This window comes from Borostomias antarcticus (assembly GCF_949987555.1).
Source record: "Borostomias antarcticus genome assembly, chromosome: 20".
Taxonomy (NCBI): domain Eukaryota; kingdom Metazoa; phylum Chordata; class Actinopteri; order Stomiiformes; family Stomiidae; genus Borostomias; species Borostomias antarcticus.
The window spans coordinates 20,379,725-20,395,718 of record NC_140253.1 but is presented as its reverse complement, the minus strand read 5'-3'; the positions used below and the strand labels follow the sequence as shown (position 1 = coordinate 20,395,718).

The 15,994-nt window shown below is 43.5% G+C and overlaps 1 protein-coding gene across 3 annotated transcripts in view; it reads right to left on the bottom strand.

Annotated features, from left to right (window-relative positions):
* Window positions 1–15,994, bottom strand: part of gatb (glutamyl-tRNA(Gln) amidotransferase, subunit B) — a gene marked incomplete at its 5' end in the record, with an annotated part of 68,656 nt that overhangs the window by 37,147 nt on the left and 15,515 nt on the right. For all 3 annotated transcript variants that reach the window (XM_084454226.1, XM_084454228.1, XM_084454227.1), the window contains one exon: window positions 12,984–13,097. In XM_084454226.1, coding sequence (XP_084310352.1) covers window positions 12,984–13,097 — 114 coding nt within the window. The remainder of the gene's footprint in view (window positions 1–12,983; window positions 13,098–15,994) is intronic.

Here is a 15,994-nt window from a genome sequence, read left to right as displayed (position 1 = left end):
AAATCTTTCACAATAATGGCGACGAGATATGTTACGAAAATGTTCTAATGGGACAGCTGCTGGTCTTTCGGTTTGTTTTGGGCTGAATTCACGGACGCGTGACGTGCTTTTCTCAAAGGACGGGGGAGTTCAATCTTGGGGACACATCTAGCTGGTGCTGTTTTTCCCCCGAGGCCCGAGTCAGCCTGGAACTTGCTGAGAGTCTGGTACGTTGTTTGAACCTAGTTTAGAGTGGTCCCTTTCTTTGTTCAGCTGTGTGATAACTTAGACAATAGTGTTTATTCGAGCCGGTGTCGCGCACACGTGTCCTGGTTAGCTAAGGTCGGTTTTTGAGCCGCATGCCCGCTTAAAGACCTATATACCAGGGTTGGTTTTGTAAGCGTGCATTTTTGAGAATGGGTGTGTTTAGTACTACACAACGTTTCACTTTCGGAAAGCCTGCTCTTTTGATTGTTTTGGGATCCGCGTTGTGGGGGGTTTTCACGGCGCGAGAGAGCTTGTTGTCTTAGGCTCATTATTTCTTTTTATTTCTGTATCTCGTGTTGTGAAGGAGCACGACACGAAGATGGCTGTTTCACTTCGAAAGGTTATTTGGAATCCCCGGGGGGGTTAGCTAGGTAGTCGTACCTACGACGTAATCCTTAATTTGTTTCGTTTTGTTTGTAGACATGGATGTGTGTTTGTGCTGCGTTTTTGTGTTCCATGTGAAGCTGAGGCTTCTTAAGATATTGGTCCATTGTATGTTTGAGTCTACGCCAAGGTAGATCTGTTTTTGTTTTGGGATTTGAGGTCCTGTTTTACTGTTAAACCCATGGTTATGCTGGGTGTTTTGGGGTTATGCTGGGTTTTGGTTTGTGTACATTTGTGATTGATTTTCATGCTAGCTGCATTCTAGCTAGGCTACTGTTCTTGTTCTGCTCAAAACTAGCTACAAACTAGCTATCTCCTCTGTTCTATTGTTTCAATGCTAGCTGGTTCATCCACAGGTTGATTAGCCCATGTGTTAGTTAGTTCTTCTACCCTCTGTGCACACGTGGTTAACTTCCTGTTTTGCTGCTTGTGTGAAAAAAAAAAAGAGACTTCCTGTTCCCTCTTCTCTTCTTCTTGAGGGTCAACCAATTTGGCTTCTGAAGTCTGCCATTTTGGGGAAAAAAAAAAATATAACAGGATAAAAAAAAACAAGTATCTCTCAGCACAGCAGTAATTTGGTTGACTGAACGTGTTTAGTTTTTTTCTGTAACTTTTTATTACATTGTTTGTTCTCATATTTTCTTTTAAAATGGGAGCTACTTTTAGTACACGAAAGCATGTGTGTGAGAATAGTGAAGGGACAGATAGGGTTGATCTGCAAGTTTCAACCAACCCCCAATCCTGGCCCTATACAGGAGGCCCCCCTCCTTGTTCTGACACCTATCCAAACAAGAGTTTTGTTGTTTCAGGCCACGTCCGTTGTTCCTGTTACGTCCCTTCCTGTTGTTCAACCAACTGTCACCTCTACGCCTGCTACATCTCAGATAACACCCTTACCGTTAACTGGTACTCTTTTTGGAACCCCCTTACCCCAAACAAGGATGTCTGAAATAACGGCCCCCCTAGGTTATTACTCTTCGGACACACCTCCCTCTGGTTCCTCTTCCATTGACCATAGGGTTGCTTCTCCTGTTTCATACCCTCCTGCTGTGTCTCACGCTCCAATTGGTGTCTCTGTGACCCCATCTCACCTATTTGACACTTCAGTGTCTCTGCCCCATCCCTTTGTTTCTGCTTCTAACTAACAAGTTGACCGTCCAGGTTCTGCTGATTCTATTGAACATCTGGTTAATGAGTTTGGTAAACTATGCTTGCCAATAATCCGTCTGCTAAGTGAACAATGTGAAGCTGAGATAAGAAGGGACTCGGTGAGACTACGAGCTGCACAGTGTAGGTATTTCAACAACATCGCTCGCACTAAGCAACTTCCGATGGGGGTACAGAAAAAACAAGATGGAGGCTATGGAGATAATCAGAGATATTCACAACAAAACAGCAGGGTTTACAAATCTGATCAGCGTTGTTATTTCTGCAACCGCAGAGGACATTTACAGAGGACATGTAGACTATATGCTAAATTTCAAAAGTCTTCTGTTAATACTCCACAGGGAGGTGGTTCCGGACTAGATGTAGGACAGGTAGACAGTGCAGTAGGGAAAGTCTAGGGAGAGTGAGGGTGTACGTGACACGGGGGGGGGAGGAAAGGGTAAAGGTAAGGAAAAAAAAAAAAACATTCCTATTTGCCAATATCTTAGTCTTATACATATTGTCTGACAACCCAATTTTGAGAATTTTGTTTTGTTTAAGATTTCATGTTTTACTGATTTCAGATGCACATTCATTGGTTTTGAGTTTTACAGAGAATTGACGTTCCTGGACTACCGGATAAATGCCAAACCGGTTGGAACCGCAAGTATTTTAATAATTTGAAATGACTGCCACTTAAAGTTGTGTTAGATGATGCTAACTTCAAACTCAATTCACTGTATTGTCATGTTAACTTAATATGCTCAGATACATATTCTTGAAAAAAAAAGAAGAAAAGACATCACTCCAATTTATCAAAACTGCGTTCTATGATTTATTTTGTTATGTTTATGTGCCTCCGGCGCATAATTTCTAAGACCTGGTGTTACCCACAAGAGTGGTGAGAAATTGAAATGTCTTTTATTTTGTCTGTCTTTCATTTTGTCTGTCTTTTATTTTGTCTGTCTTTTATTGTATGTAAACTGCCCATGCAGCTCTGTCTGTGCGTCTGACGGCCCACAGAGACAGCTGCATGGTAAAACAAATGTGTCACGTATTATTTCTGAAGTTTGTTTACAGAGTAGACACAGGCACGGGACGAGAGATGGAGGCTACTCCAGGAATTGGATACACCAGGTGACTCCAGCAACCGGGGTAACCGACTTCCCATTTAGATGGGCTGACACCTTGGTTCGTGGGGACGCTGGTCAAACGCCTCACCCCCACGTTGCCCAACTGACTGTGGGTAAGAGATAGATATGATCTAGGCTAAATTTAAGAATAGTAACCAAGCGGTTGTCAGACCCAAGGAACCATCACGTCCTAAGCGTGCTCATAACTCTCTGTCCTCAAACGCAGAAATGTGGTTATTTGAAATTGAGCTCAACTTATAACACCCCTAGTGTTCTTTTGAGAACGGTTTAGAAAATTATATTTGTTCAGGCTTTAAGAACCGCATATGAAGCTATTCATTTAATGTTATTTTGGTTTGAATAATGCATTTTTTCCATTTGTTCACCCTGATTTAAGGAAATTTTTGCTTTTACCATTAGAGGGCGCTGTTTTACATAATGTGTTGGCGCTCCCCTTTTTAAATGATTATTTTGAATACCATTTTCTTGTTAGAAACAAGGACTCATGGTTTGATGATACGAATATGTTGTTTTATTTTAGGAAATGGCCATAGAATTTCTAAGAACTAAATCTAATTGGTGCGTGAGCAGGTTAATTACCTTGATCACTTAATAATGATAAATAAACAAAAATGCACTGCTTGGGACTAGGCTACTGCAGAGTCATCCCATGATTTTGCAGACATAACCTTCATTAGACAAAAGCTAGCTCCACTTGACAAGATTACATGGACTGACGAGCCCGACTGGCTCTAACAATGACTACACCCTGTTTAAGACTTGACTCTGTTAAAAGGACTTGGGTCCTACTTGAAATCAGTGGCAGCTACCACTGGCGCTATGTTTCAGACCTAGTAGCACTGCGCACACTGTTTTGTCCATGTCCGGCATGTTGTGTCTATTCATCTTTTACATCGCATCTACACACAGCGTGGCTGCTGCTTTAATAAGAATGAACTGTTGACCGTACATTTCAAAGATGCACTGTTCTTAACTCTGCTTCCTCCTCCAGAAGGCAGAGAGACATGACTCAACATAGTGAACGAGATCAATTAAGCCACGCTCAATCCTCTCAGATATTCTCCTCTCACTCTGATTTTGAATGTGGATGAATGCTCATTTCATAGTTAGCATAACCTATACTGCATCTTCCATGCTTTCATTATGTTTTCAAATTAGCACACTGACCAGATCATGTTTAAAAAAAGAGGGGGAGTGAAGGATGTTATCACGTTAACTGGTCGTTGCTAATGAAACAGACTAGTAGTAGTAGTGAAGAAGGTAATGAAGAAGTTGGATTGAAGGTAGTGAGGAAGTTGAATTGAAGGTAGTGAGGAGGTTGAATTGAAGGAAATTAGAAAGTAGTTGAAAGAACAAGATGCAGAGCTGAAGAAGAAACTTAATGTGTAATATTTTAAGATGGTGGCAAAGGCCAAGCTCCTATTGAAACCTCTGATCCTGTGTCCATAGGTAGTATGGCTGCTAACTCCGCTGCTAAAAGCTGCGGTGCTATCCTGTTTTGTCTATGCTGTCTCTCTCATCCTTGGATTCACAGGTCTCTGCCGACCTGAGAGAGCCGACCTGCATCATTTCCAACCAGGCCAATGGGTTGTGAGCAGAGACCTGAAACCAGAGTGCCCGTTGGCTGGGCCCGTACCAGTTCCTGCTGCCAACCCAGGCGTAGCAGAGAGGACTTTGTGGGTACACGCCAGCCACTGCAGGCTGGTTCCAAACCAGGACGAGGCACCCGGCCCGAGGATTCAACAACCAAGATGCAATATCCTGTGTCACCACCAGGGCGAAAGCTCACTCTCTGGTCTCCTCAGATGAGAAATCAGACAAAGAATAACGCACTACTTTCCTCATTCAGTCAGGATGACAACTCTGACCACCACTCCAGCAAAACACAATCATGGGCCACCACACTGTGGCTTCCTCTGAGGAGGAGCTATTGAAAGAAGTGACCTTGCCTGTCACCTCCTTCCCAGGATCGTTATGGCAACATGGACAAGCGTTTGTCCTATTTGAATGTTGCACTCCACTTGACTGTTGGGTCTATACGGTAGACGAAGATGAATGGAAAATACTACATTCTGCATATATAAGATTTGAAAGCAACAGAGATTTCCAGGTTATACTGTTGAAACTGTGACTGGAGTTTGGTTTAGAGTGGGTATAGAAGTATTGAAAATTCATAATTATAAAGTTGATCTTTGTAGAAGCTGTTCCAGACTATTCTCAGGGGACTGTGTTTAACTGTGTTTAACTGCTCTGCACCTAACTACATCAACCAAGTATTAAAATGAAGCCTTACAGAATTGCATCCACAGGGCTGAACTTGAAAAGCGAGTTAAACAATTTGAAGTGACCTCTTCAATATATCACAGCATGTATTAATATTTTCAGATACAACACATAGATTAGGACAAATTAATGTTTTAAGCATATTTATAAGATGTGAAATTAAGGTTCAGAGAGCCATTCCAAATGGCGTATTTTTGAGCTATAGGGAAATAGCGTATTCAACTTTAAAGTGCAACAGTGTCATATGAATGTTATCTTGCTCATGTAATGTCCAGGATTAAGAAGATTGATCACACTCAAATGCAGGGAATTCATCAGCAATCAAACTAGACACCATAGAGCTGTCTCGAATTTTCAATTTAGTTTCAGTATATTATTTCTCTCATGAACGCATGACACATGATCGCATAATACCAAGTAATTTCAGCCTTAGCTACAGAAGTAAATTACATGGAAAAGATTGTGCTACAAAATAGACTTCCCTTAGAGATAATACTGGCTATATCTGCTGTTCGGTTAGTTCAGATCCAAATGCTACATTGAGTTCCATGAAGCAAACGATAAAGGTATTCAGATCTTAGATAATGTTCCTAAATGGAATGCTTTTGCAAGTCCTGGATATTCTCAAATATGTGTGTTTTCAGTTGTATGTATGTTCTTCATCGGTATTATTTTTTTTTAAATATTCTTAAGTGTATGTTTAAATGCTGTTCCAGATATGCCTATGCTGCCTAAATAATGATAGAAAAAGTTAAATTTACTATTAATTCAATTCAAGATCTTAATGATGTCTGTGCCATTGACATTGACTATTTGGAATATTTTGATACATAATCTGTTGGTTCTAATTTGAATTTAAGGGTTTTCCTCTAAAACAAAGAGGTTTTTTCCCACTCAGTCATGAATATATGATGTCTTAGATTAATAATCATGTTATCTTTTTACCTTGCTTATGCCAAATTAAGGTGAGGAGTTTTGGTACGTGATTGCATATGAGAAGAAAATGATCTTGGTGTGTTAAATAACTTTGAGTTTGTTAATCTTTATTATGCTCCACCTAGTGGAGAAATAGATTACTTCCTTTCCATATGTGTAGAATAGGATTTTTGCCAAAGATGTTGGATTATTTTTATGATAGGCCTATTTTATAATTTGATTCCACATTGTTGATTCTTTCATTTCTATTATAGTTGTGGATATTTAATCCACAAAGTGGGGAATTGTGAATGAATTTCAAGTCTCAACAAAGTGTTCTGTTTTCCCCCTTGACTGTTATTCTAAACTTTGTAGTTCGTTCTCATAGATCAGTCTGTTAGAACTACAAATCCCTCCCTGTGTGACATCACTTCCCTGTCTTCCCCCTGAAACTGTCACTTCCTCTTTCACTGTATAAACTAAGACCCCGTCCTCCCGTGAACTCACTCTTGCCTGGATTCACTTCCGGTGCGAGGGTCCGACTCTGCAGAATCGTAACATAGAATAAACTATTGTACTTTGTTTAAAACCAGCTTGATCGACCACTCAGCGTATTCTTTCACAATCTAACTAAACCAAGGATAAAAATCTTTCACAGACTCCTCTTAGCTCCACTAGTAAACACTCCTCCATCACAGGACTAACGACTCCTCTCAGCTCCACTAGTAAACACTCCTCCATCACAGGACTCCTCTCAGCTCCACTAGTAAACACTCCTCCATCACAGGGCCCAGGACAACCAAACTTTACAGATACATAATGTAAAGGCAAAGTTGCGGCATGTCAACGGGCCGCTAACGTGTCTCTGTCTGCCGTAGGCAGGTCTCACGTAGAATGCTCTGACCATACAGACCATATATGACCATACAGACCATATCTGACCATACAGACCATATCTGACCATACAGTCCATATCTGACCATACAGACCATATCTGACCATACAGTCCATATCTGACCATACAGTCCATATCTGACCATACAGACCATATCTGACCATACAGACCATATCTGACCATACAGTCCATATCTGACCATACAGTCCATATCTGACCATACAGTTCATTTTCTGTGAAAAGCGGACCCTGTTAAACTCTGTTAAAGCTGAAATAAGTCAGTGTGTCCTGAATGGTCCTTGGGAAGGTTTTAACTCAGCCATCATGAGTTACCATGAATAAAACTGTCTGAACATCTTCACATATTGGGTGTGTTAAGTATCTGAGCGCTCAGTGAGCGAATGCTCAGTTTGAGCGCTGAGCGGACTTATACATCGGTATAGATCCGGTCCATTGTCTCTATTGGTCAGTTTGCATTCCAGCCGTGGTGATAACCACGATATCCCCACGCTAAAATGGAATGTTCGCTCATCTTTTAATATCAAAACACCTCTTATTAGTAGCCGTGGCAACGTCCAGATCAATGTTTACAAAGATGTGCTGTAGCATTGTCGTTGCCTGGCAACGTTCCCTTTTTCAGCGGAGGTATCCGCAAATGATTAACAAATAGTTCCATTAAAAATAAATTTTAAAGTTCGTATTGTCTTTCTTTTTGAAATACTGAGGGATAAATGTGGCAACCGTTGTATAAAAGCATTATGGAACGAGAGGCAGTGGGATGTCATGGATATCGCCACGGTTAGCGGGGTGTAATGGCAGCTCCGCTGCGCGTCGTGCCTAACCACTCCCGCTAGCTGTGCCGATATCCGTGACATCCCACGGCTTCTCGTTCCATAATGCTTTATTAACGGTCTGCTCTAACCGAGCGCTGAGTTGCTAGGAGACCTTTTCACCATGTGTGATTAGCGAGCAGCGTCCCAACGATGTCCAAGACAAAACGCGCCCCTTGTTTTTTTTTGCTCAGGTGATGATGATGATGATGACGTGGTGTTTGGCTCAAACAGATCATAGTTCAAAACTGCCCACTTGTGCTCTGAGCAGATCAGTCTGAGCGTAACTGAGCAACCCGTTAAGTGTGTTCTGATCACTGATCGCTCACTGAGCGCTCAGCTACTTAACACACCCAATGTCTTCTAGAATATTTCTATCTTGGGTTTAGGTGTGCGTGTGAGTTTGTGTGTGTGTGCGTGCGCGCGTGCATGTGTGTGTATGCATGCGTGTGTTTGTACGGTGTATGTGTTTATACTGTGTGTGTGTGCACGTGTGTTCGTGTGTGCATGTAGGCGTGTGTGTTTATATGGGGTCATCCCTATATTCCCCATGTCCTATGTTCCCCCCAAAAAAGGGTTCTATGTTCCCCCCCAAAAAGGGTCCTATGTTCCCCGGGTCCTATGTTCCCCGCGAAAAGCCAAAGATAAACATGATTATGCCATCGCATGATTTAATGCCAAAAGGGGCAGATTATGCGCCTATTTTAGAAAGGTTGCATTTTCACCACAATAATCGCAGAATTCCGTGCAAAATATGCACACATTTTTTCACATCAAGTTTCAAAAATGTTGCATAAACTTGACATGGATCAGACGTAGCCTAGCCTATGTGATGCGCAACGCGTATCGCCTCAGTAGGCCACTCTACTGGAGGCCGAGTGGGACGTTTCTTGTTTTCTTACACACAAAATGCAATGATTATGCAATGGAATATGCGGGGTTGAATGTTTTAGTGCTTCTCTTTTTTTTTCTTTTCTGAAGTTAGGCATATCACCAAATTAGATAACTGTTATATTAATATTAATATATTTTCATAGGCCTACAGTAGCCTGTGTGTGTGATGGCCTATTTATTAAACTTCAGTTATTTCAAGCACATAGTGGTTGAGTGACTATCATTTCTACTGCGAGCGGATCCTCTCACCACGGAGATTTCTCCCCCAACGGATTTGCGCCTCTCATGAGCCATATCCCAACTCACAGCAGGATGGGTTTGGACTGGGACACTGTCAACTTCACCAAGGCATCAAGCAGCTTCTCCATCCATTGACATAAAACCAATAGTAGTCTAGCCTTACAATCTAGAATAGCCTACAGAGCTGCTTTGGGTAGCCTACTGAGGCGATATGCGTTGCGCATCACAGGCTAGATAGCAAGCGGATGTGTAATGATTCTGGGCCATATATGGGCCGGAACTAAGCCACAAGGGCCAGATCTGGCCTGTATATGGCCCAGATCCGCTTGCTATCTGGGATACGTCCCATGTCAAGTTAACATGCAACATTTTTTTAACGATGTGAAATAATGCGGGCATGAAATCATGCAAGCCTCGCATATTTTGCACGGAATTCTGCGATTATTGTGGTGAAAATGCAATCTTTCTAAAATAGGTGCATAATCTGCCCCTTTTGGCATTAACATGTGATCGCATAATCACGTTTTTCTTTCGCGTTTCGGGGGTAACATAGGACCCAGGGAACATAGGACCCTTTTTCGGGGGGAACATAGGACCCGGGGAACATAGACATGTTCTTGTTTATACAGTATGTGTGTGGATACGCGTATGTGTGCGTGTGTTTGTGTGTGTTTATGTGTGTATGTGCGTGTTTATGTGTGTATGTGCGTGTTTATGTGTGTGTGTGTGTGTGCAAGAGACAGTGAGTGTGTCTTCATCCCAGACCTGCTGGTTCAGAACAGTTCTCAGTATGGATAGTTCTTCAACCCGAGCAAACATGAAGCTCCATGGAACAGGAACGGTTTATACCACCTCTGCTGTGCTTAGAGTCTCATGTTCTGAACTGAATGAGCCCATTATTCTCTGTACCTGTATCTAGCCAGCTAGAACAGACTGCTCTGTAGTTCTGTACCTGTATCTAGCCAGCTAGAACAGACTGCTCTGTAGTTCTGTACCTGTATCTAGCCAGCTAGAGCAGACTGCTCTGTAGTTCTGTACCTGTATCTAGCCAGCTAGAACAGACTGCTCTGTAGTTCTGTACCTGTATCTAGCCAGCTAGAACAGACTGCTCTGTAGTTCTGTACCTGTATCTAGCCAGCTAGAACAGACTGCTCTGTAGTTCTGTACCTGTATCTAGCCAGCTAGAACAGACTGCTCTGTAGTTCTGTACCTGTATCTAGCTAGCTAGAACAGACTGCTCTGTAGTTCTGTACCTGTATCTAGCCAGCTAGAACAGACTGCACTGTAGTTCTGTACCTGTATCTAGCCAGCTAGAACAGACTGCTCTGTAGTTCTGTACCTGTATCTAGCCAGCTAGAACAGACTGCTCTGTAGTTCTGTACCTGTATCTAGCCAGCTAGAACAGACTGCTCTGTAGTTCTGTACCTGTATCTAGCCAGCTAGAACAGACTGCTCTGTAGTTCTGTACCTGTATCTAGCCAGCTAGAACAGACTGCTCTGTAGTTCTGTACCTGTATCTAGCCAGCTAGAACAGACTGCACTGTAGTTCTGTACCTGTATCTAGCCAGCTAGAACAGACTGCACTGTAGTTCTGTACCTGTATCTAGCCAGCTAGAACAGACTGCTCTGTAGTTCTCTACCTGTATCTAGCCAGCTAGAACAGACTGCACTGTAGTTCTCTACCTGTATCTAGCCAGCTAGAACAGACTGCACTGTAGTTCTGTACCTGTATCTAGCCAGCTAGAACAGACTGCTCTGTAGTTCTGTACCTGTATCTAGCCAGCTAGAACAGACTGCTCTGTAGTTCTGTACCTGTATCTAGCCAGCTAGAGCAGACTGCTCTGTAGTTCTGTACCTGTATCTAGCCAGCTAGAACAGACTGCTCTGTAGTTCTGTACCTGTATCTAGCCAGCTAGAACAGACTGCACTGTAGTTCTGTACCTGTATCTAGCCAGCTAGAACAGACTGCTCTGTAGTTCTGTACCTGTATCTAGCCAGCTAGAACAGACTGCTCTGTAGTTCTGTACCTGTATCTAGCCAGCTAGAACAGACTGCTCTGTAGTTCTGTACCTGTATCTAGCCAGCTAGAACAGACTGCACTGTAGTTCTGTACCTGTATCTAGCCAGCTAGAACAGACTGCTCTGTAGTTCTGTACCTGTATCTAGCCAGCTAGAACAGACTGCTCTGTAGTTCTGTACCTGTATCTAGCCAGCTAGAACAGACTGCTCTGTAGTTCTGTACCTGTATCTAGCCAGCTAGAACAGACTGCTCTGTAGTTCTGTACCTGTATCTAGCCAGCTAGAACAGACTGCTCTGTAGTTCTGTACCTGTATCTAGCCAGCTAGAACAGACTGCTCTGTAGTTCTGTACCTGTATCTAGCCAGCTAGGACAGACTGCTCTGTAGTTCTGTACCTGTATCTAGCCAGCTAGAACAGACTGCTCTGTAGTTCTGTACCTGTATCTAGCCAGCTAGAACAGACTGCTCTGTAGTTCTGTACCTGTATCTAGCCAGCTAGAACAGACTGCTCTGTAGTTCTGTACCTGTATCTAGCCAGCTAGAACAGACTGCTCTGTAGTTCTGTACCTGTATCTAGCCAGCTAGAACAGACTGCTCTGTAGTTCTGTACCTGTATCTAGCCAGCTAGAACAGACTGCTCTGTAGTTCCAGACGTCCCTGCATCGCGTTCGAGGACTCTCTTTTAATGTGGCCTTCAACAAGGCAGTTCAGGACGCCGCCATTTTGCAACCGGCAAACTCTCTCGAGGCCTTGGCTCCCTTCTCTGGTTTTGTAGCTTGAACAGACCTAGTTTGGAGATGACGCGTTTCCAACTTAGCCTGGAAGCCAGACCTCTTTGCAAAAAAATAAATCCCTTTTCCGATTCAGTCTGTCCTTCCAGCCGGCCAGAACGATCTCAGTGGGCGGGAATTACTCCTTCAGCCAGCGTAACACAAGGTTTGTCAAATCCAGTCGGAAGAACAGCATATCCACTGTTTTCTCACCACCCTGTCTTAGTATTAACATGGCTCCCGTGTATAGGCCTATGCCTAAACTAGAAAAACCACGTAGCGGCGAAATGCCTCCGCCCAACAATGCAAGTTGCAGTTAACCTAACTAACCCTAGCCCTAACTAACTGCTAACCTTACCCTTACGCTAATGCTAGCTAGCTAACGCTAAGGCTAACTATAATGCTAATGCTAACACTAAAGCTAGCATTAGTGTTAGAATTAGCATTAGCTAGCATTATCATTAGCGTTATCTAGCTAGCATTAGCATTATCGTTAGCTAGCTAGCATTAGTGTTCAAAAGTGCCTTTTGTGATGTCATGGTGACCTTGACCTTTGACATTTAAATACCAAAATCTAATCCAATGAATCTTATTAAGTCCAACTGGACATTTTACCCAAATATGAACAAATTCCGTTAAGCCTTTCTTGAGATATTGTGTTCATCAGGCCAAAAACATATTTTGTGAGGTCACAGTGACCTTGAACTTTGACCTTTGAACCCCACGATCTAAGCAGTTCATCATTGAGTGCCAATGAACATTTCTACCAAAGGGGAAGAAATTTTGTCAATGCGTTCCCGAGATATTGCATTAACAAACATCGGACGGACGGACAACCCAAAACCATAATGATAACGTTGCCGCTCGTTGCTAAGGGAGTGTTTTGCCAGCGGCCTTTTCCACGCATCAACTACGGGAACCAATCAGAGGCTGTTAAAACACAGTCCCTGATTGGCTCACTATTTTGCAATTTCAGAAAAAAACGTTTTGGCCAGCTAGAAGTCCAGACTGTATCGCAAAAACTATTAATCTTTTTGCGTCTGGCTTCCGGGCTAAATCAATACCATGAACACACACACACACGCACACAAACACGCACACACACGCACGCACACACACACACACACATACACACACACACACACCCTCACACACAAACACACCCTCACACACACACACTCAGAGAAGGTTCCAGAGCCAGGCTCACCGATGGCCCTGGCCAGGTAGCGGGCGCTGTTGATGTTCTTCACCTCTGTCCGGACGCCAAGCTCCTCACCGGGCCGGTGCACCGACACGTTAGCATCCACCCTGAGCTGACCCTCTGGAGGAGACACACACACACACACACACACACACACACACACACATCCACCCTCAGATCACCCTCTAGAGGAGACGCACACACACACACACACACACACACACACACACACACACACACACACACACACACACATCCACACTCAGATGACCCTCTGGAGGAGACGCACACACACACACACACACATCCACCCTCAGATGACCCTCTAGAGGAGACTCACACACACACACACACACACACACACACATCCACCCTCAGATCACCCTCTAGAGGAGACACACACACACACACACACACACACACACACACACACACATCCACCCTCAGATGACCCTCTGGAGGAGGAACACACACACTGAGCACGCACGGAACACAGAACGACCATTCACAGTGTGTGTACTGTCAACTGTGTGGTTGTGTATATTTGTTACATCTCTTAACAGTGTGAAGAGTGTTGTGTGTGTGTGTGTGTGTGTGTGTGCATGTCTGACTGTGTTTGTATGTGTGTGTGTGGGTGTAGGTATGTATGTGTGTGCGCCTGTGTGTGTACAGTACTGTGCAAATGTTTTAGGCAGGTGTGAAGAAATACTGTAAAGTAAGAATGCTTTCAAAAATATAAATTGTAATTCTTTATTTTTTAACAATTTACAAAATGCAAATTGAGAGAGAAGAAAAATCAAAATCATCAATATTTGGTGTGACTACCCTATGCCTTCAAACCAGCTTCAATTCTTATACACTTGCACAAAGTCAGGGATTGTGTAGGATTCTAGTGAGGTGTATGATTAACCAATTATACCAAACAGGTGCTGATGATGATCAATTTCATGTCGGTTGAAATACGGTCATTAACTGAAACAGGAACAGCTGTGTAGGAGGCTTAAGGAGGGACAGCCAAACTGGGTGTCAACAAGGTGAGGTTGTGGAAGAGTCATTCCATGTCACAGGTCAAACACCATGGCAAGACTGAGCACAGCAACAAGACACAAGGTAGTGATACTGCATCAGCAAGGTCTCTCCCAGGCAAAGACTTCAAAGCAGACTGGGGTTTCAAGATGTGGTGTTCAAGCTCTTTTGAAGAAGCACAAAGAAACAGGTGACGTTGAGGACCGTCGACGCCGTGGTCGGCCAAGGAAACTGAACACAGCGGGTGAGAGACGCATCATGCTTACTTCCCTTTGAAGTCGGAAGATGTCCAGCAGCCATCAGTTCAGAGCTGGCAGAAACCAGTGAGCACCAGGTACACCCATCTACTGGATGAAACCAGTGAGCACCAGGTACACCCATCTACTGGATGAAACCAGTGGGCACCAGGTACACCCATCTACTGGATGAAACCAGTGGGCACCAGGTACACCCATCTACTGGATGAAACCAGTGGGCACCAGGTACACCCATCTACTGGATGAAACCAGTGAGCACCAGGTACACCCATCTACTGGATGGAACCAGTGGGCACCAGGTACACCCATCTACTGGATGGAACCAGTGGGCACCAGGTACACCCATCTACTGGATGGAGAGGTCTGGCCAGAAGTGGTCTTCAGGAAGAATTACAGCCAAAAAGCCAAACCTCTGATGTGGAAAGAAGACCAAGCAACGCAACTATGCACAAAAACACAGGAAGGAAAAAGGGCAGCAGGTGATCTGGACTGATGAGTCAAAGTCTGAAATATCTGTCTGTAGCAGAAGGCAGTTTGTTGGCCGAAGGGCTGGAGAGCGCTACAGTGATGAGTTTCTGCAGGCAACAGTGAGGCATGATGGAGGTTCCTTGCAAGTTTGGGGCTGCATGTCTGCGAATGGAGTTGAGGATTTGGTCAAGATTATTATTTCTGCAGCTGGACAATGGCCCCAAACATACAACCAATGTCAACAATCTTCAGCGTTAAGAAGAACAAGGAGTCTGGGATTACATGAAGAGAAGGAAAGATTTGAGGCAGCCTACATCCTCAGAAGATCTGTGGTTAGGCGTTAAGAAGAACAAGGAGTCTGGGATTACATGAAGAGAAGGAAAGATTTGAGGCAGCCTACATCCTCAGAAGATCTGTGGTTAGTTCTCCAAGATGTTTGGAATAACCTCCCTGCTGAGTTCCTTCTAACACTGTCTGCAAGTGGACCTGGAAGAGTTGATGCTGTTTTTGAAGGCAAACGCCGGCCACACCAAATATTGATTTGATTTAGATTTCTCTTGTTCATTCACTTTGCATTTTGTTAACTGATAAAAAATAAACTATTAACACTTATATGGTAACACTTTAAAATAAGGGTACATTAATAAGCATTAGTTAATGCATTATTAAGCATTAAGTAACAGTTAACTAATGTCTCTATTAACCATTTACTAATGTTATATATGTTAACTAAGGTTAACTCACCTAACCCTAACATTAACTAAGGTATTAATTAACATTAGTAACCTAACCTAACCCTAAATAAGCATTAGTTAACAGTTAACAAATGTTTTTTCTGACCCTTATTGTAAAGTGTGACCACTTATATTTTTGGAAGCATTTTTACTTAACAGCATTTTCCACTCCTGTCTAAAACCTTTTGCACAGTAGTGCGTGTGTGTGTGTGCGTGTGTGCGTGTGTGTGTGTGTGTGTGTGTGTACCAGCCATGTTTCCCTGGCAGGTGTCCAGGGTGTGTGTGTGTGTGTGTGTGTGTGTGTGTACCAGCCATGTTTCCTTGGCAGGTGTCCAGGGTGTGTGTGTGTGTGTGTGTGTGTGTGTGTGTGTGTGTGTACCAGCCATGTTTCCCTGGCAGGTGTGTGTGTGTGTGTGTGTGTGTGTGTGTGTGTGTGTGTGTGTGTGTGTGAACCAGCCATGTTTCCCTGGCAGGTGTGTGTGTGTGTGTGTGTGTGTGTGTGTGTGTGTGGGTGTGTGTGTGTGTGTGTGTG